We start from the raw sequence: 25438 nt of genomic DNA, 5'->3' as shown, positions 1-25438 counted from the left end.
AATTCAACGCCGTGGGCTCCGTAGGACAGACTCGCGTACAACATCAACGTTCGCTGGAGAATGCACACACCTTGGTCGTCCTGTTGGTTTCTTCTTGAGGGCAGATCCAGTCTCTTCAAAGTTATTAATCGAATATTTTATCGCGTGTTTCGATGAAATGACATCATGACGTCCTAAAATATAAAAACGTCGAAACTCCCTCTGCGCCGCTACCAAACTATCATGTTTTTATAAAATATTTTTATGGCTAAGTCCAGTATTACACTATCAAATTTCTTTGTCAAATATCTTTGCCAAAGAAATTTGATGGCGTAATGGGGAACTTTGTCAAATCTCGTGTCTGTCGTCAAATAAATTTGATCAGATCTAGGGCATCACTGTAGATTTGATCAAAGAACTCGCTTGTCTTCTGTTTACTCCAGTGTGACATGTTACCACGTGGAGCGCTAGCATCGCTGCAGCGTTCTGTCATCTGTAGTGTTTTTATAAACATTGATGGTAAATACAACTGGTGTGTACCGACAACTACAAAATTAATAGAGATGTATGAAGCTGATGAGGTCCTTTACAACGTGACGTACCCTGAATACAAAAATAGATTAAGAAGATTGGAGACCTAACCTAATTTAATTATCTCCTGTAGCAAGGAGTCGGAGTGTTACAGTGAGCCTGTCTTCTGCAGATGTAGCAGTTCTTAAGTGAGTATTGCGCTTTGTGATATGAGGATACACAGAGCACATACTGAAATGTATGCTCATCCATTCTTAAGTAATTGATATTCGGCTTGACGCCCTCCACTATAAGCTAATGTAACAAGTTTTGTTGAATGCCTTTATCGTGTCGTCGTAAAACCCACGGCTTCACCCAGGTAAGTTTCCTTTTTTTTCCCAGCTTCTCTTCCGCATGTGCACACAGTGCAATTGTGGTACGTGCAACTGCTGTGGTTAATAACAAGTTGTTGTTGTCAGCCATATTGAACTTAGACGAAAAATATGTTGACAGTGTAATACCCCTTTTTAGCGCCACGTCAAAGATCTTTGTCAAATATGTTTGACGAATATCTGATCAAATCTTTACCAAAGAAATCTGATAGTGTAATACCGGCCTAATGCACGCTGTTGTCCGTCCTACTGATCCATGGTAACTGAAATGTTGGACTGTTTACTCGCTAACTGCCACGAACCCGCAGTGCTGCCACCTGCCCATGGCTGCCACTACTCATTTTAAACATTCCCGTTATTCTGTTTCACGCTGTAGAAAGACAGTTGCAACTGCCACTAACTCATCATCTTATTCCATCAAAATAATTTCATCGACATTTGACACTTCACTAACCAAATAACCCTAAATGACACATCGCGAGTGGCATCCACAATGATGCAACCGGAACTCAGCTACAGCACGTCTCTTCAGCTCGATTCCACTAGCAGCAGTGCCGGGATATGGCTGCTTTCCGGGGATAACGGTCCCTTATTCAAACCGCTGGCCTTCCGTTGGCTGAAGGCCAACCTATGCCCTCTACTGTCGTCCGAATCGATCTTTCTACGGTCCCCTGAAACAAACTCTATACTTAGCGTTCTCATGCTATGCTTTGACAGGCTAACTGCTTCCTAACTATTTTTGCGTTAGTCCTTCACCTTCCTACATCCCATTACATTCTAATATCGTGCGTCACACACACTATGAGAGATATAAATCGGACGAGTAAGTGTGTCATATGGGAGTACTTATCGAAGTAAAACACAGTGGAGCACATTGCCATGTCCATTGGTTGACCTTTATGATTACAAGAGAAGAAACATTAGATTACTGTAAACATTACCTAATTTTCATTCTGATATCATTCGCATCTCGACAATAATGCTGAAGAGTACTAGCAGTGCCTTTTGAAGACCTGCAGAGGACTGACTCATGGTTCACGAACTGGCATAAACAAATGTGACGTATTCCACATAAATATGTGCAAATGTCAATTAATTCTTTGATTATGCGTTTGATGACCAATCACAGTCTGAGTCACCTTCCTTAAATATCTTCGACTATACGTATAGCGTGATTTTAACTGGAACGGCGTCGTAAAACTAATCGTACGTAAGTCGGATGCAAGACAGCTTCATTCGTAAAATCCTCTGCAAGTATACTCCACTCCAGGAAATCCACCTTTTAAGGTCCTAAATCTGGGACATTTACCATGTAGGACTGACAGAAGGACTAGAGAAGATTCGAAGAAGGGGGGGGGGGGCGGGAGGGTGGCAAAGCGGAGTATCTGTCCCGGGCGGCACAAATTCATATTCTCGAGAGAAAAAAAAAAAGACCTAGTTTCACAAAGCGCCTAGCAACCAGTGCACGTTGGTCTATTGATTTTTCATATGATTTTAAAACTCATCCCAGTCATTTTTTGAACATTTTTGAATACATTTTAACTTCATTTCCGAGCGAATCCTAACTTGAGTGATGTCTCTCTCTGGCAGGGGAATCCCTGTCGCACCTAGAAATAAAAAACTATTATGTAGACAAAAGGGGACGGGGCTATACGAGCTGAGCCGAATAAACCTGAATGGGTGAATGCCACTCGCTGTTTGTTTATGTGGTTGATTGGGCGTTCGAACGATACGCGTTGTTACAATTATTAGCGAAATCTATAGATTCAGATTACCAGAGTGGAAATAAACGACTAACAGTAATAACCGGTAAGAAAGATAACATATTATCTTCTCGGTGTATCCAAAAAAATGAAATTTTGACAGAAAATTGTTTACCAAATCGCTACGTTACCAATTGTACAGTCCCCGGTTTGCACAAACTTTAAGTTCTATTCTCGGGATAGGGCGGAAAACGCGTCGTACGAACACGTAGTAACTCCTAACCGGAGAATAAGCGTGGGACAACTGTACCTGTGATTCTGGCAGGGTTAATGAAGTTAACTGGAGGATAAGTTGTGACTATGGCAGTAATAGTTACAGAATTAGTGATGACAAGGTTGTTTATTAGAACGAGGGACAAGAAATGGGGACATCACACAAATTGTATCGAAGAATATTACGATTCCACATTTACATAAAACCTTCGTACTACTACTTTTCGATCTCACGCTTGAGAAACTACAGCCTATGAATGAAATGTGAAATTATTTCCTAACATAAAACTTTTTGCTTGTAGTAGTCCTGGTAGGTATTTGATATTGATACTTCGCGAGTTATGTTCTGTTACGTTATTCATGTAAATGAGGTATATAAAAATGACCATTTGTGCCAAAACAGTCTTGCTTATTTGTTGTGCGCTACAATTGCTGCAATATTAGAAACGTATATTTCGTTTTCTCTAGCAGATACTGACAAAATAGACTTAATCAAATCAAGAAACCACGCCAGTGTTGGGTACTATTCGTAGTAACAGCTTTTCCAGTAAAAGGCAACGACATTTTGATTTTTCATGTTGCAAAACGTTTGACGAACTTTGATGAGGTAATAGATTTTTTCGCAGAAAGGAAAGCACGCCATGTAATGCAGTTGTAGCAAGATCAGAGAGAAAAATGCTGGAACCTAAGGATTGAAGAAATGTGACCTATCCTGCTTTTCTCTTGTCTTTTCTGGTTTTATGTTTTCTATATTTAATTTTATGTTACACAAAAGAGAAAGTTATTAGCTAACAGGCAATAAAGAGTGCAGATTTTATGAAGAGTTCTTGTTCTCCCTGTCACAAATAATCCTACCCACTATTAATTATGAGGTTTTTCTTTTTAAGGGGGTAGGAGTCAAACCGGCTGACTGGGAGCAGGAGAGGCACCACAGGACATTCTACTTTCCATTGCCTTGAACATAGTTTTGATGGCTTCCATTACAAAATATACACGTTTTAATTCTACAGAGAGATGTATAGTGACGTGCGACAGAAAAATACTGTGTGAAGACGCGTGGCACTGTACTTTGGTACACTTAAGACCGAATAACATGACTTACATTTCCTCAAACATATATGATTTGCATATCATACTCTTCAGAAAGACGTGCGCTATAAGATGAACATATTTTTGAAAAATCGATTGTTTTAAATTTTTGACACCTTATCTTAAACGCTCGAGGAACGGCGGGAGGGGGGCGGATGTCACCACTATCAAGTTTTTGCCCCGGTTCGGAAATATCGTAGATCCGAGGCTGTGCATAAGGATGTGATTAGTGTTAAAATTGCGAGGGTATAGGCTATTGAAAGAGTCAGAAAGTCTATTTTGAAAGTAGACGAACCATTGCCACTCTTTGTTTTAATTTTTTTTTAATCTTTCGCACATTGTGTCAGTTTCGATATCACAGCCGCATTCCCAAGCAATTTTGTATGAAAATAGTACATAAAGTGTTACATCATAAACAAAAATATTATACTGCCATCAGTTTATGGAACAGACAATGGAACAATAATCTCTGCAAAGCCTTAAATGAAATTTAGGTGTCAAATAACTGCAGTCAAATAGTTTTACTTCGTCATAGGAATGAAATGGGTACAGGGTGCATAAAATAAAACTGGTCTGGAAAATATTTCATCCACCTTAAGATAGGCAACCCGATTTATACCTTCTACACCTGCGTTGAATGATGTATGTTGGGTTGCCTATCTCAAAGTGAATGAAATATTTTACAGGCTACTTGCCCACCCTGTATAACGCACATATAGATAGCAAAACTGGCAGGAAGTAATAGTAATAATACGCGCTCTCGCGCGCACACACACACACGTACACTCACAACTCCCAAAGAATAAAAATTTGTTGTTCAGAGCACTAGTTACCTCATGAACATCCGTTTGAGGTAACCTTAAAAACTGCAGAATGAATCTTTGTCAGCTATGGATCTGTTAATGAAATTGTCTTTCAAAAGTTAGAGAAGATTATGAAAAGAATCAGCCAACAGGTGGCTCCCTAATACATATATCTTGCGAAAAAGATCATGAAGGCAATATTTAAGTGGTTGAGGCTCATATCAAGACTTGTAGAGGAGGAAGAGGGGGGGGGGGGGGGTTACAGATTCGGCTTGGAAGGTAGTACGTGAAAACACAAAGCCGTAGAGCGCAAAATATGTAGGGAAAGAAAGAGAGTAGAATATATCCAAGAAGTAGTTGAGGTTATTGCTAATCTCATATGAACAGGTTGACATACGAGAGGAATTCCTGGGGTGGCTTACCAAAACAGAAAATTTAGAATCGGCTCCCAGAACTCATTTATGGCTACAGAAACCGCACCTGCATTCGAGCTCCCATTAACATTCGAGCGGGCGCACCGTTTTTACAACACCAACGGAGGCGTGGCATACTTTCTACACATGTAAAGAACAGCTGTCTTTATGTTACCTTGGTAAACATTTATGAGGAAAATCACAGTTAAACTTAGTTTAAATAAACAACGATATAATAAACTTCCATTTTACAGAGGGGTCCAAAAAATGTAGACACTCTTTGATAGTTAACATATTTGGAACAGAATGAGATGTGGTTGCAATTTAGCGCTGTAGCGTATTCCATTGCTTTCTCAACAGATCTTGGCGCGCATTTTCCAACAGATGGAAGTGCAGCAATGAATGAAGTAAGACTGTCGTTTGAATAAAGCAAGGCCGTATTTAAGTGGTACTGGAAGTATGAAAACATGAGGGAGGTACAACGGCAATGGCATAATGTGAAGGGAACTCAGCCACCAACAGGTACAACAGTTTATCCTTTGCTGGATAAATTTGAAGCCGGCAGTACTCTTCTGGATGTGCGTAAGGGAAGGTCTGGCCGTCCAAATACATCAACAAGTCCAGCTTCCAGTGCTGCTGTGTTGCAACATTTTACTAGGTTACCTCAAAATCTGTGAAGCAGGGTCTACGTGAAAGCGGGGTAAGCCGATCAAGCGTATTATTATGTTCTGCCCATTCGTCTAATATAGGGTGCCTAGGAAACCTGCTTTCTCGGTCACTAGACAACAATTCAAGCCAATCGTATTAATAGAACTTATTACAGTACGATAAATGACAAAACTTAACTTTACATATTCAAAAATGGGTGTCGGAAGAAAATGGCGACATGCAAATAATCATCGTCCTTCGGTATACACAAGTCCAATGCAAGCAAAACAATATAGTTCATAAGTCGCTGATGTAGAGCTCGGAAGACGGCTCGTCTTCAACTCGGGCCGCGGCCAGACGGAGTGGCGCTCATATTCTCATCGTGTAGAGGCCGCGGTGTCGTCCTAGGGAGGGGTCCGTCAGCGTAATACTGGCTGGCGTCGTCTCACAGCCCTCTCTGCTGTAACGTTCCTGGCCGACGTGCCAGCGCTTCACGTTACGCCAGGACACGTACGAGGAATTCTGAATGCTGCAAAGTGGGAAGTGGACATTCCAAGATCGCTGAACGCTATCATTGAGGACGATGCGGAGCGAAGGGTGGAGTACAGGTAGTGGTTTGAAGCATGCATCGCAAGGATGAACGGTGATGATTATCTGGTCTGACGAGGCGCAGTTCAAACTAAGCGGTACTCTAAACCGCCACAACTGCGTGTACTGGTTTCCTGAAAGACTTCACGAGGATAAGCATGTTTATCTTTCTTTCTCTCTTTCTTTCTTTCTTTCTTTCTTTTGCTGGTGCCTTGTCCCGCGGTTTCGCAGGGTCGGCACGGTTAGCAACGGATTTGGCAAGTTTAGTTATAAGGGGTGGCCGTATGCCCTTCCTGCCGCCATCCCATACCCCCCGAGATGGAATTAGTGTACCTCAGCTGTCTGGGTCTAGTGTAATCCATGGGATAGTGCGAACGTGGTCAGATGTCAGCGAGTCGTGCAACTGAGGCGGAACGTGGGGACCAGCCCGGTATTCACCTCGCGGGATGTGGAAAACCGCCTAAAAACCACATCCAGGCTGGCCGACACACCGGCCACCATCGATAATCCGCCGGGCGGATTCGATCTGGAGCCGGCGCGTCTACCCGAGTCCAGGAAGCAGCGCATTAGCGCTCTTGGCTAACCTGGCGGGTTACAAGCAAGCAAGCATATTAATCTGCCGGGTGTTAATGAGTGGTATGATCTGTCACAGCACTTGATTGGCCTATTACGCTTTGAAGGTACCAAAACTAGTGAAGTGTATCTTCATATGTTGCGAACATCAGTTTTACCTGCCATCCGAGGGGTGTTTGGAAATGAAAGATTTTACGTACAACAAAATGACGCTCCTCAATACTGCAGAGATGTCAGAGCCTACTTGGATGAAAAGCTTCCTGGCCGATGGATAGTTCGAGGAGGAGATGTTGAGTACCCACCACGGTCTCCAGACATTACACCTCTTGACTTCTACCTAAGGGGGACCTGGAAAAACGAAGTTTATCAGCAGAAGCCAGCTGCACTGAGCGAGCTACGAAAAATCATCGAGGCGTCCTGTGGGGCTATCAGACCGGCAGCACAGACAACGGCAATTCGGTCAACAGTTCAGCGGCATCGACGTTGTTTGGCTGCTAATGGGAACCACTTTGGACACGTTAAATAACCTTCACCCCATGCAAGAATTGTAACGGTATGTCATTTTGTTCCATTAATACTGACTGTCAAAGAGTGTTACGGAGATGCTTCCAGAACTGAAATGGGAATCCCTGGAGGGACGGCGACGTTCTTTTCGAAAAACACTGATGAGAAAATTTAGAGAACGGCATTTGAAGCTGACTGCCGAACAATTCTCTTGCCGCCAATGCCGCCAATATACATTGCGGGTAAGGACCACGAAGATAAGATACGAGAAATTAGGGTTGATGCGGGGGCATATAGACATTTGTTTTTCCCTCTCTCTGTTTGCGAATGGAACAAGAAAGGAAATTACAAGTAGTGGTACAGGGTACCCTCCGCCACGCATTTTTCTGGACTACTCTTCAGATCCCAGCCAACTGCTTATTCTTGTAGACAATTGCCTGATTGTGGAATTGCGCTACTAGCCCGGAATAAGATTTTTTTTTTAATTTTTTCTTTTTCCTTTTTTTCCTTTTTTTAGGACGGATCGTAATTTTTTTCTCATCTAGTTCGCTATTGTCACTCTCTTGGACATACGAAGGCTTATCAGTTATAAAATAACAGTAGAACGGTAGAAAATAATGTTATTTGCATCTGGAACGCTTTATACAGGCAAGCCCACTCCAGGGTTAACAACGAAAACAGTTCCAGGGTAAAGAATGCTTTCTAACCTGGAGAATCGCAGTAGTAAAAGTGAGAAGTCTAAAAACGTCAGTTGGACCAACAATAATAAAACAACTTTGGAAGGTAGCAGACGAGGTACTGGCAGAATTGAAGCTGTGGGGACGGGTGGTGAGTCGTGCTTGGGTAGCCCAATTGGTAGAGCACTTGCCTGCGAAAGGCAAAGGTCCCGAGTTCGAGTGTAGAAATCTCATTCTCGAAACATCCCCCAGGCTGTAGCCAAACCATGTCTCCGCAGTATCCTTTCTTCCAGGAGTGCTAGTTCTCAAGGTTCGCAGGAGAGCTTCTGTAAAGTTGGGAAGGTAGGAGACGAGGTACTGGAAGAATTGAAGCTGTGAGGACAGGTCGTGAGTCATGCTTGGATAGCTCAGTTAGTAGGGTACTTGCCCGCAAAAGGCCAAGGTCCCGAGTTGGAGTCTCGGTCCAGCTCACAGTTTTAACCTGTCAGGAAGTTTCATATCAGCGCACACTCCACTGCAAAGTGAAAATCTCATTCTGGAAACATCCCCCAGGCTGTGGCTAAGCCATGTCTCCACAGTATCCTTTCTTCGTGGACTGCTAGTTCTGCAAGGTTCGCAGGAGAGCTTCCGTGATGTTTGGAAGGTAGGAGACGAGGTACTGGCAGACTTGAAGCTGTGAGGACGGGTCGTGCGTCGTGCTTGGGTAGCTCAGTTAGTAGGGTACTTGCCCGGGAAAGGCAAAGGTCCCGAATTCGGGTCTCGGTCCAGCACACAGTTATAATCCGTCAGGAAGTTTCATATCAGCGTACACTCCACTGCAAAGTGAAAATCTCATTCTGGAAACATCCCCCAGGCTTTGGCTAAGCCATGTTTCCGCAGTATCTTTTCTCCCACAGGTGCTAGTTCTGCAAGATTCTCAGGAGAGCTACTGTGGAGTTTGAAAGGTAGGAAACGAGGTACTAGCAGAACTGAAGCTGTGAGGACGGGTTGTGAGTCGTGCTTGGATAGCTCAGTTAGTAGGGTAGTTGCCCGCGACAGGCAAGGGTCACGAGCTCGAGTCTCAGTCCTGCACACGGTTTTAATCTGTCAGGAAGTTTCAATAACAAAACAAGGAAGGAGGTGAGCCGGCCTACCTTGACGGTGGCGTAGGACCCAGAGCCGATGCTCCTGCCGACGGTGTAGCCGTGCCGCTCCAACACTGTACCCCGGACGCCGGCCACCACGTTTTGTGGCTCCGGGTCAGCCGCTGGCGCTTCTGCGGCCGCATCTGTGAACCGAAACATCGTCACAGACCACTTATACAGCACTGCTAATAACCAAACAAAACTGGGATCACGCTGTCTCGTGGGGAATCCGAAGCGTGAGCACTGCTCGAAAAATGTTCAAATGTGTGTGAAATCTTATGGGACTTAACTGCAAAGGTCATCAGTCCCTAAGCTACACACTACTTAACCTAAATTATCCTATGGACAAACACACACACCCATGCCCGAAGGAGGACTCGAACCTCCGCCGGCACCAGCCGCACAGTCCATGACTGCAGCGCCCCAGACCGCTCGGCTAATCCCGCGCGGCCGCACTGCTCGAGGGAGAAAAAATAGCACTTTCTGTCGAGGATGCGAGAATCCCCGACTCATACTGAACGTCCACATATGTCTCAGTTTAGCCAGTAAATTTGCAGAAGATGATATAAGGTGCGTACAGTATAGCTGGCCACGCTTTCCCACCCGAGTTCTCCAATAACTAAGCCAGTTCGTCCTTGAACTGACTTAAGAGCAAAAAATGGTTCAAATGGCACTGAGCACTGTGGGAATTAACATCTGAGGTCACCAGTCCCCTAGAACTTAGAACTACTTAAACCTAACTAACCTAAGGACATCACACACATCCATGCCCAAGGCAGGATTCGAACCTGCGACCGTAGCGGTTGCGCGGTTCCAGGCTGAAGCGACTATAACCGCTTTGCCAAGCCGTCCGGCTTGACTTAAGAGCCACCACGTAGATGTTCTTCCTGCCTGTTGTGAGGAGATGCTCTCATAGTTTTATGTCCCCTTGCAGAGCTGTCGGATTCTGAAAGTGAAATGCTACTGTCTACTTTTTACATACATAATGAAGTGTGGAGAACTTTTTTGGGTAAATGATCTTTCCACAGAAGAAATTGTGGTACTTTTATTTAGGAAACACCATAAAATGAGCTTTTGCACATTGATTATAAGCTAACTATTACGGATTTTGAAAGATAGTAATCGCCATTTGACTGTGCAGCAGGTTTTATTCCACAGTGTAAATTTCGGCCTAAGCCATTTTGAAGTGTTACAACTACAAGTATTAGAACTATATCACGATAAACATTTAAATTAATGTATGAGCTATATGATTGATTCTCTTGCTTATGTATAAAAATCAATAGACTTCAGTATAATATAAGTCTTCATCAAAGTTTTTTCTTCCTTTATTGAGTTTCGATTCCCTTCGAAGGGGGCCGGCTGGCAGCAGCAGCTCAATACGCCGCTCTTCGGCCCACAGAATTTTTAAAACATAAGAAGGAGATAATAAACAATAAAAACAGGCAATAAAAACGGTGTCTCAAATTGTAAAATGGTGGAAAATTGTGGAAGTTAAAACAAAACAAAGGGTTGGCGATGCTAATAATATACACAGGAAGCAGACAGGTGAAATAGCAAAGAGACAATTAAAAAAATATGGCAACAGTCTGGTTTCTGTTCACAAGAGGTATAAAAAGAATCACTCCCAGCGACAGTATGATTTCTGTTCGCAACACTTCGGAAAAGACGCACAACATTTAACACTCACTTAAAACACAGCACTAAAAAGTTGTCACGAAGATGACACACCGCAGCCAAGGGCAGATGGCGTGGGGGGGGGGGGGGGGGGAACTGGACAGATGAGGGGAAAAAAGTGAGGGAAGAGAGGAAAAACGAAGTGGGGGGAGGAGCCGATGGAGGGAAAGGATTAATGCAAAGGGACTCTGGAGAGAGATGGGAGTCAAAGAGAGTGTACGGCGAAGGCACGGCAGAGGGCGGGGGTTCGTCTAAGTATGTATCTTCGGTTATACAAAACAATTTGGTCAAAAGTAAATGCGGGAACATTTGTATAATACGCTAAATTAGAGACAGTTAGCATGACTCATTCACTTGATGTGGTTTAGGAATAAAGTAGATGACAATATCACAGGTTTTAACTTAGCTACACTGTGTCTAAGCAGCCACTGACATAAACATAAGTGAAAAAATCGTCAAAGAGCATATAAGTAGGCTGTTTAGGTTTTTATGTTGGTAACGCCATGTAGCGCTCTATATGAAAATCACTGACTGTGCTGTGTGAAGGCTGTGGTTGGTTTGCATTGTTGGAGCAGTATTCGCCACTGTAGTGTTGGGCAGTTGGCTGTTAACAGCGCGTAGCACTGCACAGTTGGAGGTGAGCCGCCAGCAGTGGTGGATGTGAGGACAGAGATGGCAGAATTTTGAGAGCGGATGATCTGGACAGAGTCAGCACATTTGTAAGACTGGATATCATGAACTGATATATATATTATGACTTTTGAACACTATTAAGGTAAATATATTGTTTTTTCTCTATCAAAATCTTTCATTTGCTAACTACGTCTATCAGTAGTTAATGCCTTCAGTAGTTTGAATCTTTTATTTAGCTGGCAGTAGCGGCACTCGCTGTATTGCAGTAGTTCGAGTAACGAAGATTTTTGTGAGGTAAGTGATTTGTGAAAGGTATAGGTTAATGTTAGTCAGGGCCATTCTTTTATAGGGATTATTGAAAGTCAGATTCCGTTGCACTAAAAAATATTGTGTGTCAGCTTAGGCACAGTCATGTATAATTTTTCTAAGGGGACGTTTCAACCATCATAAAGACAGCCTAGTTTGCACCATGTAATCTATCCTACGTCATAGTAATAGGTAGGGGGACTCTTTATTATACAAATAAAATCATTACCTATTAACGGTACGGGAGTATGGTCTACCGCACGACTAGGTCGTAGGCGTTCAAGTCCGTGTCCCATCGTACAGCTTCGGTTACGCAAAAGTTATTTATTTATTTATTAATATCAACATTTACTGGCATTGTAAAATTACTGAAAGAGAATATTTATTACTCGTAGACTCCTCCTAATGTCTTGAGTTGCAAAAGGCAACTTTTGTTAGCATATTCTTATCAATAACAATTACTTGATTTGCGCCAGAATGAAGATACTTTCCCTACATTTCTCTTCGCCGACGTCAGTAGTGATTTCTGAATCGGCACCTCATCCCACTTGCTCTGAAAGCGCCAGATTGCCAAACGCCTCTGCTAGACGGCGTGGGAATCTACCTCTCGCTCCTTACTTCGTACATACTGAAGCGCTGATACATTCACTTCACGTGTGTGAAATACCAAAACAGATAAAAAGGTAAAAAGCGCACTTGTCCGCAAATAATGGGTATCTTACCAGGATCAGTAATGGAATAGAAGAGGCACCAAGGCAATGAACTGCAAATCTTTCTTCTTGAGATGTTCATTACAACAAACAGAAAACTAAACTATATTTGAACAAATGCGTCGTCTCACAACGGACACAACTTGACAATGACTGAGGAGCACCGTTCCAAAGTTCGTGGATATTTAACTACAGAGCGCGGTTCGCGGCTGGACAACATTTCATTTCAATACCTAGTTTTGTGTACTAAAAATGTGCAATTGGGATTGTAAAGCAAATGATGTTGATTCAAATATTAATTTAGTTGCTGTTCTCTCGCGAAATATATGTCGGCTACAGTTCGTATTGCAACGAAACCACGCATTCATCATTACCTAGCTCTATGGGGAAAACGTGGCCCAGTTTTGAATGGCTGGGGAATCGGAGTGTTAAAAAGGCTAATTTGTTAAGGTCTCTAGCCTTCCCACAACACTGCTTGAGAAGATGATACCATGGACGGAGGCAGCAACCATACGACAGTAACCACTCAGTATTGACAGAAAAGCATTTTTCCAAACGCTTGAATATATTTAAACGCTTGACGCGGCTGCGACCTGAAGTAAACAGTGTGTTGTCATTGCCTACAGACGTTTGTTTATCGAACATAGAAACTTTCGTTGAAAGGAACCTTTTGGATGATGAAAAATGATAGAGTTTTTCTTTCTTCCTCTCCTCAACATTGCAGTTATTCCGAAGGAAGGTGGTTTTCCGCCGCCCCCCTACGTTATTGGCGTCTTCTCAAATCATCTAGGAATTATTCCCAGAGCTATTTTTCGTATTCTTTTGCCTTCTGTTAAAGTAGTGAACCAATATGAGTGAAGAAGCGTATGTCTTCTCTTTGTCATTGAAATACTTTCCTCTTCCACGTTTCTCAACATCTCTCCATTTGGTCTTCCACTCATTCAAACTACGCACAGTATTTGGCGAGAGCACCACATCGCTAATACCTCTTGCAACTCCTTATCCTCCTTCAACAGGATTAAAGTTTATGATTCACATGTTGACATCCTCCAAACAAACCTTTTCAAGAAATGTCTTTTTCTTCACTACTAATGCGACATTCCTAGATATAAGCAGCCTGCGCTTTTTGCCGCATACTCTTTTGGTCAGAGAAATTCTAGCACAGATATCAGTTGCACATCTTCAGAAGGAAGAATCCCAAGTACCTGGAATCATTTGCATGTGCTAGTTTCCTTACCCCTTCCAACCACGTATCAGCATTCTTCTTCTTCCTTCATGTGCATTCCATTTCTTTGGTTTATTTCTTACTTATTTCCTAATACTGGTAGCATTTTTCAACTACTACTCAATTTCTTTAGTCAATTCTTTGAGTCTCTCACTGCACCAATGTTGATCCATACGCTCCTCATGATAGTCACACGCGTTTTTATGGGGTTAACACTGTTTGATTTAACGGGCCAGTCGATGTGGGATATGATGGCTCAGTGTTGGCTGCAGCCGTGTAAACACGGTTGTTGGCATTTTCGAACACGGGAATGTGCACAACACGCTCATCATGAAGATACAGAAAAAACGCAACATTTAGTCACCGATAATGTTATGATATACATCCTGCTTCACGTTGACCGTAACCTGAATGAGTTTTCGAAGTCATGGTACGAAACCATCATAGAACCACTTTCGCCATCAAGTCAGAATATGATAGCTCGTTTGTGTCATTCTGTCACGTCTCTGTACACAACAGGGACGCCACTGAACAGCCTCACGCAGCTTTCGGCACTATCCACTAGGTATCTGATAAATCGTATTCAGACACCTACTAGTGAACGTTAATATGGTGTGCGTCTAACCATCACATCTATGATGGCTTGAACTCTGCTGGGGTCACTTTCAGTGCGGGTACCTGAAGGGCTGTGGACGCATGACAGCCCTTTCTTCCTCAAGAGCCGAGACCAGAGAAGGTAGTCATGATCAACTTGGGGGTCCAGAGTGATTTCTTACGAGGGGCGTACAATAAATAATCCAACACATTTTTTCTCTGCCAATTTCGGTTGAAAATATGCGCAGTTGTTTGTGGGACATCGTGGAAAATTCTCGTTTCAGCCCCTATAGTATCATGGAGTTCGGGTAAGTGGTGGCGCTATATATAGCCTTCAAAATGGCGTATGTGTGAGGTGCGTTCCAAGCAGAGAGTTGTCACAGAGTTTGTTTTGGCGGAAAATTAGAGCACCATAATATTCATAGGCGCTTGCCGAATATCTACAGAGAACTGGCGGTGAACAAAAGCACGGTGAGCCGTTTGGCTAGGCTTCTTGGGCGAGGCGTCTGACATCGTCGCAACAACGTCACGGAAATCTGTCCGATCTCCCAAGTAGTTCTAAGTTCTAGGGGACTGATGACCTCAGCAGTTAAGTCCCTTAGTGCTCAGAGCCATTTGACTGATCAGCAGTACACAGTAAACGATACAGATGCAAACACAGACGCTGAATAGGATGTTATATAACACACAGGAAGTGAAGACGAGATAACCACACAAACAAGCAAAAGTAAGCTAAGGTTCTACAACACTAAATCGAATCAATCTGAAAATGTAACTCTCTAGGTACTTGGTCGTTATGCCATTCCATAGCATGTAACACTACCTGAAGGTGTGACATTTCTTCTGCTTTCGCTGCATCAGGTGTGACTGACTCGAAGTTTAATCAATACATTATTAATTGAGTATTACAACAGTCGAGGCGACATATATAATGGATATAACCATACACATAGAAGGTATAAAATGAATAACTATCACGTCATATCCAAGACAAATTGCCATCTCTTGTTATTTCCATTAAATACACTTGTTATTTCATTTAAAATAGATCCACAACCTGTTATGTATCTCATTTATTATCATTATCTAAGTTAGCAACAAGTTTAAACAAAAGTGTGAATATAAATGTGTACCTTTTTACACATTTTTTATTTGTTACTTTTTATTTTATTTTGTAAAATTCTCAAAAAAATGTACTAATAATAAAACTGATTTATTTTCTATGTAAAATCACACAATGCACGACCTGCTATATAACGTCACGCAGCAGGCCTGTACTTGAGAAATAAATAAATAAGTTGTTCGGAGGTTGTTTCAACAGAAGTTTACAGATGTTCGAATTCCTAGTCGTGATTCAGTTCACAAATATGTGAATAAATTTCGTGAAACGTGAAGTGTTCACGAGAAGAAGTGTAAACGATAAAGTACAGTGCTCACAGAAGTTCATATCTGTGAAATTTCATACTGCCTGGAAAATTCCCCTGAAAAGTTGGTTGGTTGGTTGGTTGTTTTGGGGAAGGAGACCAGACAGCGAGGTCATCGGTCTCATCGGATTAGGGAAGGACGGGGAAGGAAGTCGGCCGTGCCCTTTGAAAGGAACCATCCAGGCATTTGCCTGGAGCGATTTAGGGAAATCACGGAAAACCTAAATCAGGATGGCCGGACGCGGGACTGAACCGTCGTCCTCCCGAATGCGAGTCTAGTGTCTAACCACTGCGCCACCTCGCTCGGTGCCCCTGAAAAGTCTCTTAGACTTCTTTCACAGCAAACGCAAATGTCTTGCACCTCTATACAAAGAGCAGCAAAAGTACTTGGGCTAAGGTCATACAAGGTAACAGTAGTGCAAGAACTTAAACCTGGTGATCCTGCGCACAGCGTTTAGTTTCCCGATTAGGTTCTGAAACAAGTGCATGACGCTGTAACGGATTCATATCTCACTCTGCTTTCAGACAATGCCTGGTGCCGTTTGCATGGGTGCGTTAATTCCCAAAACTAACGATATTGGAGCGCAGAGAGATCTGTTCTGCTATATGAGGAACCCTTCCACCGTTACAAAACAGGAGTGTGGTGCGCAATTAGTGGTCACAGAAAGGCCGCAATTTTGTTAACAACACACTTAACAATGAAACATATGCGCAGTACATTTTGCAACCATTTTAATGGACTGAGTGGAAGAAACGAAGCTGTTGCTTCTGCAAGGGCTAATACTGCCAAAGTTACTTTGCACGGAGTTCACGATATGTTTCAGAACAGGAACTTAAGCAACAATATATAGACCACTCCAAATCCCGATTTAACACCGTGTGATTTATATTTGTGAGGAGAACTAAATGATAAACTGTACACAGCAAATCCGCACATGTTACAGGAACTCAAGGATAGTATCCACGAGTCAGTTAATTCAGTTTCTCAAAGAGAATTTCCCCCCCCCCCCCCCACATGAACCATGGACCTTGCCGTTGGTGGGGAGTCTTGCGTGCCTCAGCGATACAGATGGCCGTACCGTAGGTGCAACCACATCGGAGGGGTATCTGTTGAGAAGTCAGACAAACATGTGGTTCCTGAAGAGGGGCAGCAGCCTTTTCAGTAGTTGCAGGGGCAACAGTCTGGATGATTGACTGATCTGGCCTTGTAACATTAACCAAAACGGCCTTGCTGTGCTGGTACTGCGAACGGCTGAAAGCAAGGGTAAACTACAGCCGTAATTATTCCCGAGGACATGCAGCTTTACTGTATGATTAAATGATGATGGCGTCCTCTTGGGTAAAATATTCCGGAGGTAAAATAGCCCCCATTCGGATCTCCGGGCGGGGACTACTCAAGAGGACGTCGTTATCAGGAGAAACAAACCTGGCGTTCTACGGATCGGAGTGTGGAATGTCAGATCCCTTAATCGGGCAGGTAGGTTAGAAAATTTCAAAGGGAAATGGATAGGTTAAAGTTAGATATAGTAGGAATTAGTGAAGTTCGGTGGCAGGATGAACAAGACTTTTGTTCAGGCGAATACAGGGTTATAAATACAAAATCAAATAGGGGTAATGCAGGAGTAGGTTTAATAACGAATAAAAAAATAGGAGTGCGGGTTAGCTACTACAAACAGCATAGTGAACGCATTGTTGTGGCCAAGATAGACACAAAGCCCATGCCTACTACAGTAGTACAAGTTTATATGCCAACTAGCTCTGCAGATGATGAAGAAATAGATGAAATGTATGACGAGATAAAAGAAATTATTCAGGTAGTGAAGGGAGACGAAAATTTAATAGTCATGGGTGACTAGAATTCGTCAGTAGGAAAAGGGAGAGAAGGAAACATAGTAGGTGAATATGGATTGGGGGGAAGGAATGAGAGAGGAAGCCGCCTTGTAGAATTTTTCACAGAGCATAACTTAATCATAGCTAACACTTGGTTCAAGAATCATAAAAGAAGGTTGTATACCTGGAAGAATCCTGGACATACTAAAAGGTATCAGATAGATTATATAATGGTAAGACAGAGATTTAGGAACCAGGTTTTAAATTGTAAGACATTTCCAGGGGCAGATGTGCATTCTGACCACAATCTATTGGCTATGAACTGCAGATTGAAACTGAAGAAACTGCAAAAAGGTGGGAATTTATGGAGATGGGGCCTGGATAAACTGACTAAACCAGAAGTTGTACAGAGTTTCAGGGAGAGCAAAAGGGAACAATTGACGGGAATGGGGGAAAGAAATACAGTAGAAGAAGAATCGGTAGCTCTGAGGGATGAAGTAGTGAAGGCAGCAGACGATCAAGTAGGTAAAAAGACGAGGGCTAATATAAATCCTTGGGTAACAGAAGAAATATTGAATTTAATTGATGAAAGGAGAAAATATAAAAAATACAGTAAATGAAGCAGGCAAAAAGGAATACAAACGTCTCAAAAATGAGATCGACAGGAAGTGCAAAATGGCTAAGCAGGGATGGCTAGAGGACAAATGTAAGGATGTAGAGGCTTGTCTGACTAGGGGTAAGATAGATACTGCCTACAGGAAAATTAAAGAGACCTTTGGAGAGAAGAGAACCACTTGTATGAATATCAAGAGCTCAGATGGCAACACAGTTCTAAGCAAAGAAGGGAAGGCAGAAAGGTGGAAGGAGTATATAGAGGGTTTATACAAGGGCGATGTACTTGAGGACAATATTATGGAAATGGAAGAGGATGTAGATGAAGACGAAATGGGAGATAAGATACTGCGTGAAGAGTTTGACAGAGCACTGAAAGACCTGAGTCGAAACAAGGCCCCGGGAGTAGACAACATTCCATTAGAACTACTTATGGCCTTGGGAGAGCCAGTCATGACAAAACTCTACCATCTGGTGAGCAAGATGTACGAGACAGGCGAAATACCCTCAGACTTCAAGATGAATATAATAATTCCAATCCCAAAGAAAGCAGGTGTTGACAGATGTGAAAATTACCGAACTATCAGTTTAATAAGTCACAGCTGCAAAATACTAATGCGAATTCTTTACAGACGAATGGAAAAACTGGTAGAAGCGGATCTCGGGGAAGATCAGTTTGGATTCCGTAGAAATGGTGGAACACGTGAGGCAATACTAACCTTACGACTTATCTTAGAAGAAAGATTAAGAAAAGGCAAACCTAGGTTTCTAGCATTTGTAGACTTACAGAAAGCTTTTGACAATGTTAACTGGAATACTCTCTTTCAAATTCTGAAGGTGGCAGGGGTAAAACACAGGGAGCGAAAGGCTATTTACAATTTGTACAGAAACCAGATGGCAGTTATAAGAGTCGAGGGGCATGAAAGGGAAGCAGTGGTTGGGAAAGGAGTGAGACAGGGTTGTAGCCTCTCCCCGATGTTATTCAATCTGTATATTGAGCAACCAGTAAAGGAAACAAAAGAAAAATTCGGAGTAGGTATTAAAATTCATGGAGGAGAAGTAAAAACTTTGAGGTTCGCCGATGACATTGTAATTCTGTCAGAGACAGCAAAGGACTTGGAAGAGCAGTTGAACGGAATGGACCGTGTCTTGAAAGGAGGATATAAGATGAACATCAACAAAAGCAAAACGAGGATAATGGAATTTAGTCAAATTAAATCGGGTGATCCTGAGGGAATTAGATTAGGAAATGAGACACTTAGAGTAGTAAAGGAGTTTTGCTATTTAGGGAGTAAAATAACTGATGATGGTCGAAGTAGAGAGGATATAAAATGTAGACTGGCAATGGCAGGGAAATCGTTTCTGAAGAAGAGAAATTTGTTAACATCGAGTATAGATTTAAGTGTCAGGAAGTCGTTTCTGAAAGTATTTGTATGGAGTGTAGCCATGTATGGAAGTGAAACATGGACGATAACTAGTTTGGACAAGAAGAGAATAGAAGCTTTCGAAATGTGGTGCTACAGAAGAATGCTGAAGATAAGGTGGGTAGATCACGTAACTAATGAGGAGGTATTGAATAGGATTGGGGAGAAGAGAAGTTTGTGGCACAACTTGACTAGAAGAAGGGATCGTTTGGTAGGACATGTTTTGAGGCATCAAGGGATCACAAATTTAGCATTGGAGGGCAGCGTGGAGGGTAAAAATCGTAGAGGGAGACCAAGAGATGAATACACTAAGCAGATTCAGAAGGATGTAGGTTGCAGTAAGTACTGGGAGATGAAGAAGCTAGCACAGGATAGAGTTGCATGGAGAGCTGCATCAAACCAGTCTCAGGACTGAAGACCACAACAACAACAACAAAGAGAATTTCATCGTGTGATGAATAATTTGTTGAGTAGATGTCATATATGCGTGGAAAACAAAGGTAGGCAGTTCCTGCATCTCCTTACATGACATGGGTGAATGCAAAATCTATTTTCATATATTTTAAATTTGGTATTGCGGTAGTAGACGGGCGACACGGCATCTGTTCGCTGGGCAGCAAAGCGCTCGCCTGCTAGCCATCTACTGCGGTCATCAGATAAATGGAACGGCGTGCAATACTGGACATTGAGGGGGAAGCTAGGTAATTGATGATAAAGATACGCTGTATCAGAGCATGTAAACGCAGGTGGATCGTGGGTGTTAGTAATAATAATACTGAAAGGCCCTGACTGGGTAAAATGAATTATGCACTTGTCATTGTATTTTCTTTACAGACCAGTGGATTGGTGATTACGACAACTAGCTACGGCAGCTTTGTAGGGATGTAATTCGGAACCTATTCCCTATGGACAGTATGAAAAAATACTAGCTGCTGTATTTAGTTCTATTCATTTCCATACGTTGCCGCACCTGATGCAGTAGTGGCGATATGGCGGAATACCGGTGGTTGTGTGGCGAAGAAATACAAATGCGCATTTTACATTTTTCAGAGTTTATTCTGCGTGAAGTAATATTGGGCAAGGTTTGCTAGAGTTATTTAACAAAACTATGCAGTCGGAAGAAGCACAAGACGAGATAAATTTCTAGCTGAAGGAAAGAAGTTAAACGGAAGACCTGGAAAGTGGAAGTGTAATATTAGGAAATAAAAGATCGCGAAAGGACAGACCGAGTTCAGTTGTTCAGGAAAAGTAACAGATGAAAAAAAAAATCGTTTTCCAATACTTCAGGAAAACTCTAGAAATGCTATCTGAACTTGACGGAAAATGAAACTTCCTGGCAGATTAAAATTGTGTGCCAGCCCGAGACTCGAACTCGGGACCTTTGCTTTTCGCGGGCAAGTACTCAACTAACAGAGCTACCCAAGCACGACTCACGCCCCCTCCTCGCAGTTTTGCTTCCGCCAGCACCTCGTCTCCTACATTCCAAACTTTACAGAAGCTCTCCTGCGGACCTTGCAGGATTAGCACTCCTGAAATGAAGGATATAGCGGAGACATGGCTTAGCCACAGCCTGGGGGATGTTTCCAGCTGTAGAGGGAGAATCATGTACAGGAAGACGTAACTTTGAATATAATTGAGGGTGTAGAATAAAAATGCCACTCTACGATGAAGAGATTGGTCCAGGAGAGGAATTAGTGGCAGACCACAGCAAACCCGTCAGAAGATTGATGTAAAGGAAGTTGACCGGTCACAAACGCTCAATCGTAGGTAAGGCAGGAGGCAGACTTCGGTTGATCGGTAGGCTGCTAGCAAAATATAGTCACACGGAACAAGCTCGTAAAACAGTCTTACAACCCATCTAGGATATTATTCAGGCAAATAGGATTAATACCAAATAAGACTGAGATGCTTGAACAGTCCACGGGTGTACTGCCGGTCCATAGTGTCCAACGGGCAAAATATTTCGGTGATCAGACATGTCACCATCATCAGTTGTGCTGACGAACTGAGCTCCTGGGGGCGGGCGCCCGTCTTAAATCCCCTCCCCTCGCGAGGCGTTCTCTCCGCGGTCCGCGCCCGCGCGTCAGCGGTCGCTGAGACGCTGTCGTCGGCGTCTGTGGTGGCGTCGGTGTAATTGCCTCATCCGCCCTAGTCGCCCGTTCGTTTCCTTTGCTGAGCGTCTTTTTAATTAGACTCAGTGCTAGTTCCCATGACCTGCTGAGATTGGAGCCGCAATCTTGGTTGATGATTCCGTCGCTGGACCGGCAGTACACCGGTGGACTGTTCAAGCAAGAAATACGCCGGAAGAAACTGAAGAATCACAAGACTAAGATGTGTTACTGTTACTGAAAGTACCCAAAGAAAATCAGCACGAGTGGTCACAAATTTTTTTGATTCACGGCGGGACTATCCCGGAGATACTGAAAGAAAATTTCTGAACTGAAATACGCTAAAAAAATGTAGGAAGAAAGATTAAGGTATAACGTCCTGTCCATAGCGATGTAGTTAGACTCGTAGCCCAAGCTCGGGTTACTGCAAGCACGGGGGAGGAAATCGGCTGTGTCTTTCTGGAGGAACCATCGAGGCATTTATCTGGAGTGATTTAAGGAAATAGTGGAACACCTAAATCAGAATCGCCGGAAATGAATTTGAACCATCGTCCTCCAGAATGCGAGTCCAGATTGTTGACCACTGAGACATCTCACTCGGACAGACGCTTAAAGACAGACGTCAATTCCGCCGCAATTTTCTAGTTAATTGGGCGCACAGTAGTGTTTATGCAGTCTTCCTTCCCGTCTCCATGTGCGAATGGATTGGTAAGAAATCCTCGCACGTACTACCCTCTGCCATGCACTTCAAAGTGGTCTGCAGAGTTTGTATGATAGTAATGATGGTGATGTAGTAGTGCTAGCAGTAGTAGTAGTGGTAGTAGCAGTAGCAATAGTAGTAGTATCTTCGTTCATCTGTAAATTACTTTTACAAGGATATTACATACGTCTTGATACTACGGTTTAAGAGCAACAAAACCAACATAATTCATGCACACTGGTGGAAAAAGAACACAGTATCAAGAAGGAGTTGTGTGACGTAAACGACAGTTGATAGTTGTGTTTTTACATCTGAAAGACGTCTATTCCAGTTTCGCGCCAGCCGCTTAAAGCCGTCGGCACACGGACCGCGCATCCGAACGTTGAGCGTTGAGCGTGCCGAGTTCCTGACGTCATAGCGTGGAATGGCACGTTCAGGAGTCTTTCCGAACGTGCAGAGCAATATCTGGCATGTCAGATATTCTGAGCGTGCGTCTGAGCGTTGACCAATGAGATGGCACAACGCCACCTACGTCACAAGCACGCCGTCTCCCTTCAGTACAGAGTTGTGAGACGCCATACTGGCATTCATTTCAAGCTTATATGTATATGTGCTGTTTCTGAGCACCAGCAAATTCAGAATCACTGGAAAATCCGTTGTTAACTGTGTGATTCGTTGCAATAAAGAGAAACATCATATTCGTGGCAAAAGAATTATCGTAACTTGCGTATTACGAGAGTAGGCTATTTGAAGGCAGCGACACACGGAAGATCCACTAAAACGCATTGTTCTTGGTACAATTTGTTATAATTAAATTTCAATTAGTAACATATCTACCATAAGGTATTCTGAAATAGATAACATACTTTGAATACTTGTAGTGTCTCTGTTGTTGGTTTAGCGTAATGAATAGCAGTACTTTGTACTGATTTGTTAGTTGGGGCGGAGGTTCGGGTCTTGACACTACTAAATTTTATTTCCTAACATTCGCGTTTTTATTAGTTTCTGATACTGTATTATTAGTTTAATATAAGTATATACTATAATATTTGATGTTATGTAAATATAAGTTCAACTTTATTTGAGGGGTGACTTTGTTCGATTGGCTTAATCTACAGGACAGCTTGCGCTACTTGTATAAAGACATTTTGCTCCTTTTTCTTTTACGCTTCGTAATTGACATGTTGCAAAGATTCTGCTACTGGGTAGGAACAGTAATTAAGTAAGACTGACCTTGGGGTTTTACTAAAATGTGGGAATGACGAAATAATGTTTATCTTATGCGGAGAAGTATTCCAAATTTGTACCCCACTGTTTGTAATGGAACTTTTATATGTCTCTGTCCTTATTGATTGGACATGGTACTTTCCTTTTCGTGGACGATGGGGAAAATGTGCGATTTAATAGAGCTAACGTGGGAATTTTACGCGCGCCCGTGGAGTAAACAGTGTGATCTACCAACTAGAAACATGCCTCAACTGCCGCTGGAGTGCGTTGCGATCGCCTATACCACGTTGGGGCCCACGTACCGTATGCTCAAGTCGCGTCATTCCTGAGCGTTGAGCAGCACGTTGAACTTGGCACGCTCAACGTTAACGTTCGACTGAACGGTCCGTGTGCCGACGGCTTAAGAGTGGCGCTAGTGGCGCCGCTGTGAGGGTGCAAATCAGATTCACTTTAAATACACGCTGTACGGTTGTGAGCGTTTGTTAGCTTTGATACAGTACGTGGTGAGTTGATGTCAGTCAAGAATGTCTTTAAGGCGACAAAGACGATATTATCAACAGTTCACTAAAACTTCCTGGCAGATTAAAACTGTGTGCCGGACCGAGACTCGACCTCGGGACCTTTGCCTTTCGCGGAAAAGTGCTCTACCAACTGAGCTACCCAAGCACGACTCACGCCCCGTCCTCACAGCCTTACTTCTGCCAGTACTTCGTCTCCTACCTTCCAAACTTTACAGAAGCTCTCCTGCGAACCTTGCAGAACTAGCACTCCTGAAAGAAAGGATACTGCGGAGACATGGCTTAGACACAGCCTGGGGGATGTTTCCAGAATGAGATTATCACTCTTCAGCGGAGTGTGCGCTGATATGAAACTTCCTCGCAGATCAAAACTGTATGCCGGACTGAGACTCGAACTCGGCACCTTTGCCTTTCGCGGGCAAGTGCTAAGGTTGTGAGGACGGGGCGTGAGTCGTGCTTGGGTAGCTCAGTTGGTAGAGCACTTGCCCGTGAAAGGCAAAGGTCCCGAGTTCGAGTCTCGGTCCGGCGCACAGTTTTAATCTGCCAGAAAGTTTCATATCAGCGCACACTCCGCTGCAGAGTGAAAATCTCATTCTGGAAACAGTTCACTGAGTTTGAACGAGCTCTAACAACAGGGCTAAGAGAAGCTGGATATTGCGGAAAGACCGGTGTAGGAATGTACAGGGTGTTTCAAAAATGACCGGTATATTTGAAACGGCAATAAAAACTAAACGAGCAGCGATAGAAATACACCGTTTGTTGCAATATGCTTGGGACAACAGTACATTTTCAGGCAGACAAACTTTCGAAATTACAGTAGTTACAATTTTCAACAACAGATGGCGCTGCAAGTGATGTGAAAGATAAAGAAGACAACGCAGTCTGTGGGTGCGCCATTCTGTACGTCGTCTTTTTTGCCGTAAGCGTGTGCTGTTCACAACGTGCAAGTGTGCTGTAGACAACATGGTTTATTCCTTAGAACAGAGGATTTTTCTGGTGTTGGAATTCCACCACCTAGAACACAGTGTTGTTGCAACAAGACGAAGTTTTCAACGGAGGTTTAATGTAACCAAAGGACCGAAAAGCGATACAATAAAGGATCTGTTTGAAAAATTTCAACGGACTGGGAACGTGACGAATGAACGTGCTGGAAAGGTAGGGCGACCGCGTACAG

At 43.0% G+C, this 25438-nt stretch overlaps 1 protein-coding gene and 1 non-coding gene across 2 annotated transcripts in view; one reads left to right on the top strand and one right to left on the bottom strand.

The window, feature by feature from the left end:
- The window catches only part of LOC124803416 (testis-specific serine/threonine-protein kinase 4-like), a 104632-nt gene extending 95197 nt beyond the window's left edge, over positions 1–9435 (bottom strand). Inside the window, exon 1 of the mRNA XM_047264600.1 lies at positions 9286–9435. Coding sequence (XP_047120556.1) covers positions 9286–9435 — 150 coding nt within the window. The remainder of the gene's footprint in view (positions 1–9285) is intronic.
- A 15284-nt stretch (positions 9436–24719) lies between these two features.
- On the top strand, positions 24720–24794 carry Trnas-uga. The gene has a single exon. It is a non-coding gene; the product is annotated as a tRNA-Ser (tRNA).
- The last annotated feature ends 644 nt before the right edge of the window (positions 24795–25438 follow it).

Source organism: Schistocerca piceifrons, chromosome 6 (assembly GCF_021461385.2).
Source record: "Schistocerca piceifrons isolate TAMUIC-IGC-003096 chromosome 6, iqSchPice1.1, whole genome shotgun sequence".
Taxonomy (NCBI): domain Eukaryota; kingdom Metazoa; phylum Arthropoda; class Insecta; order Orthoptera; family Acrididae; genus Schistocerca; species Schistocerca piceifrons.
This window is presented reverse-complemented; position numbering and strand designations above follow the sequence as displayed.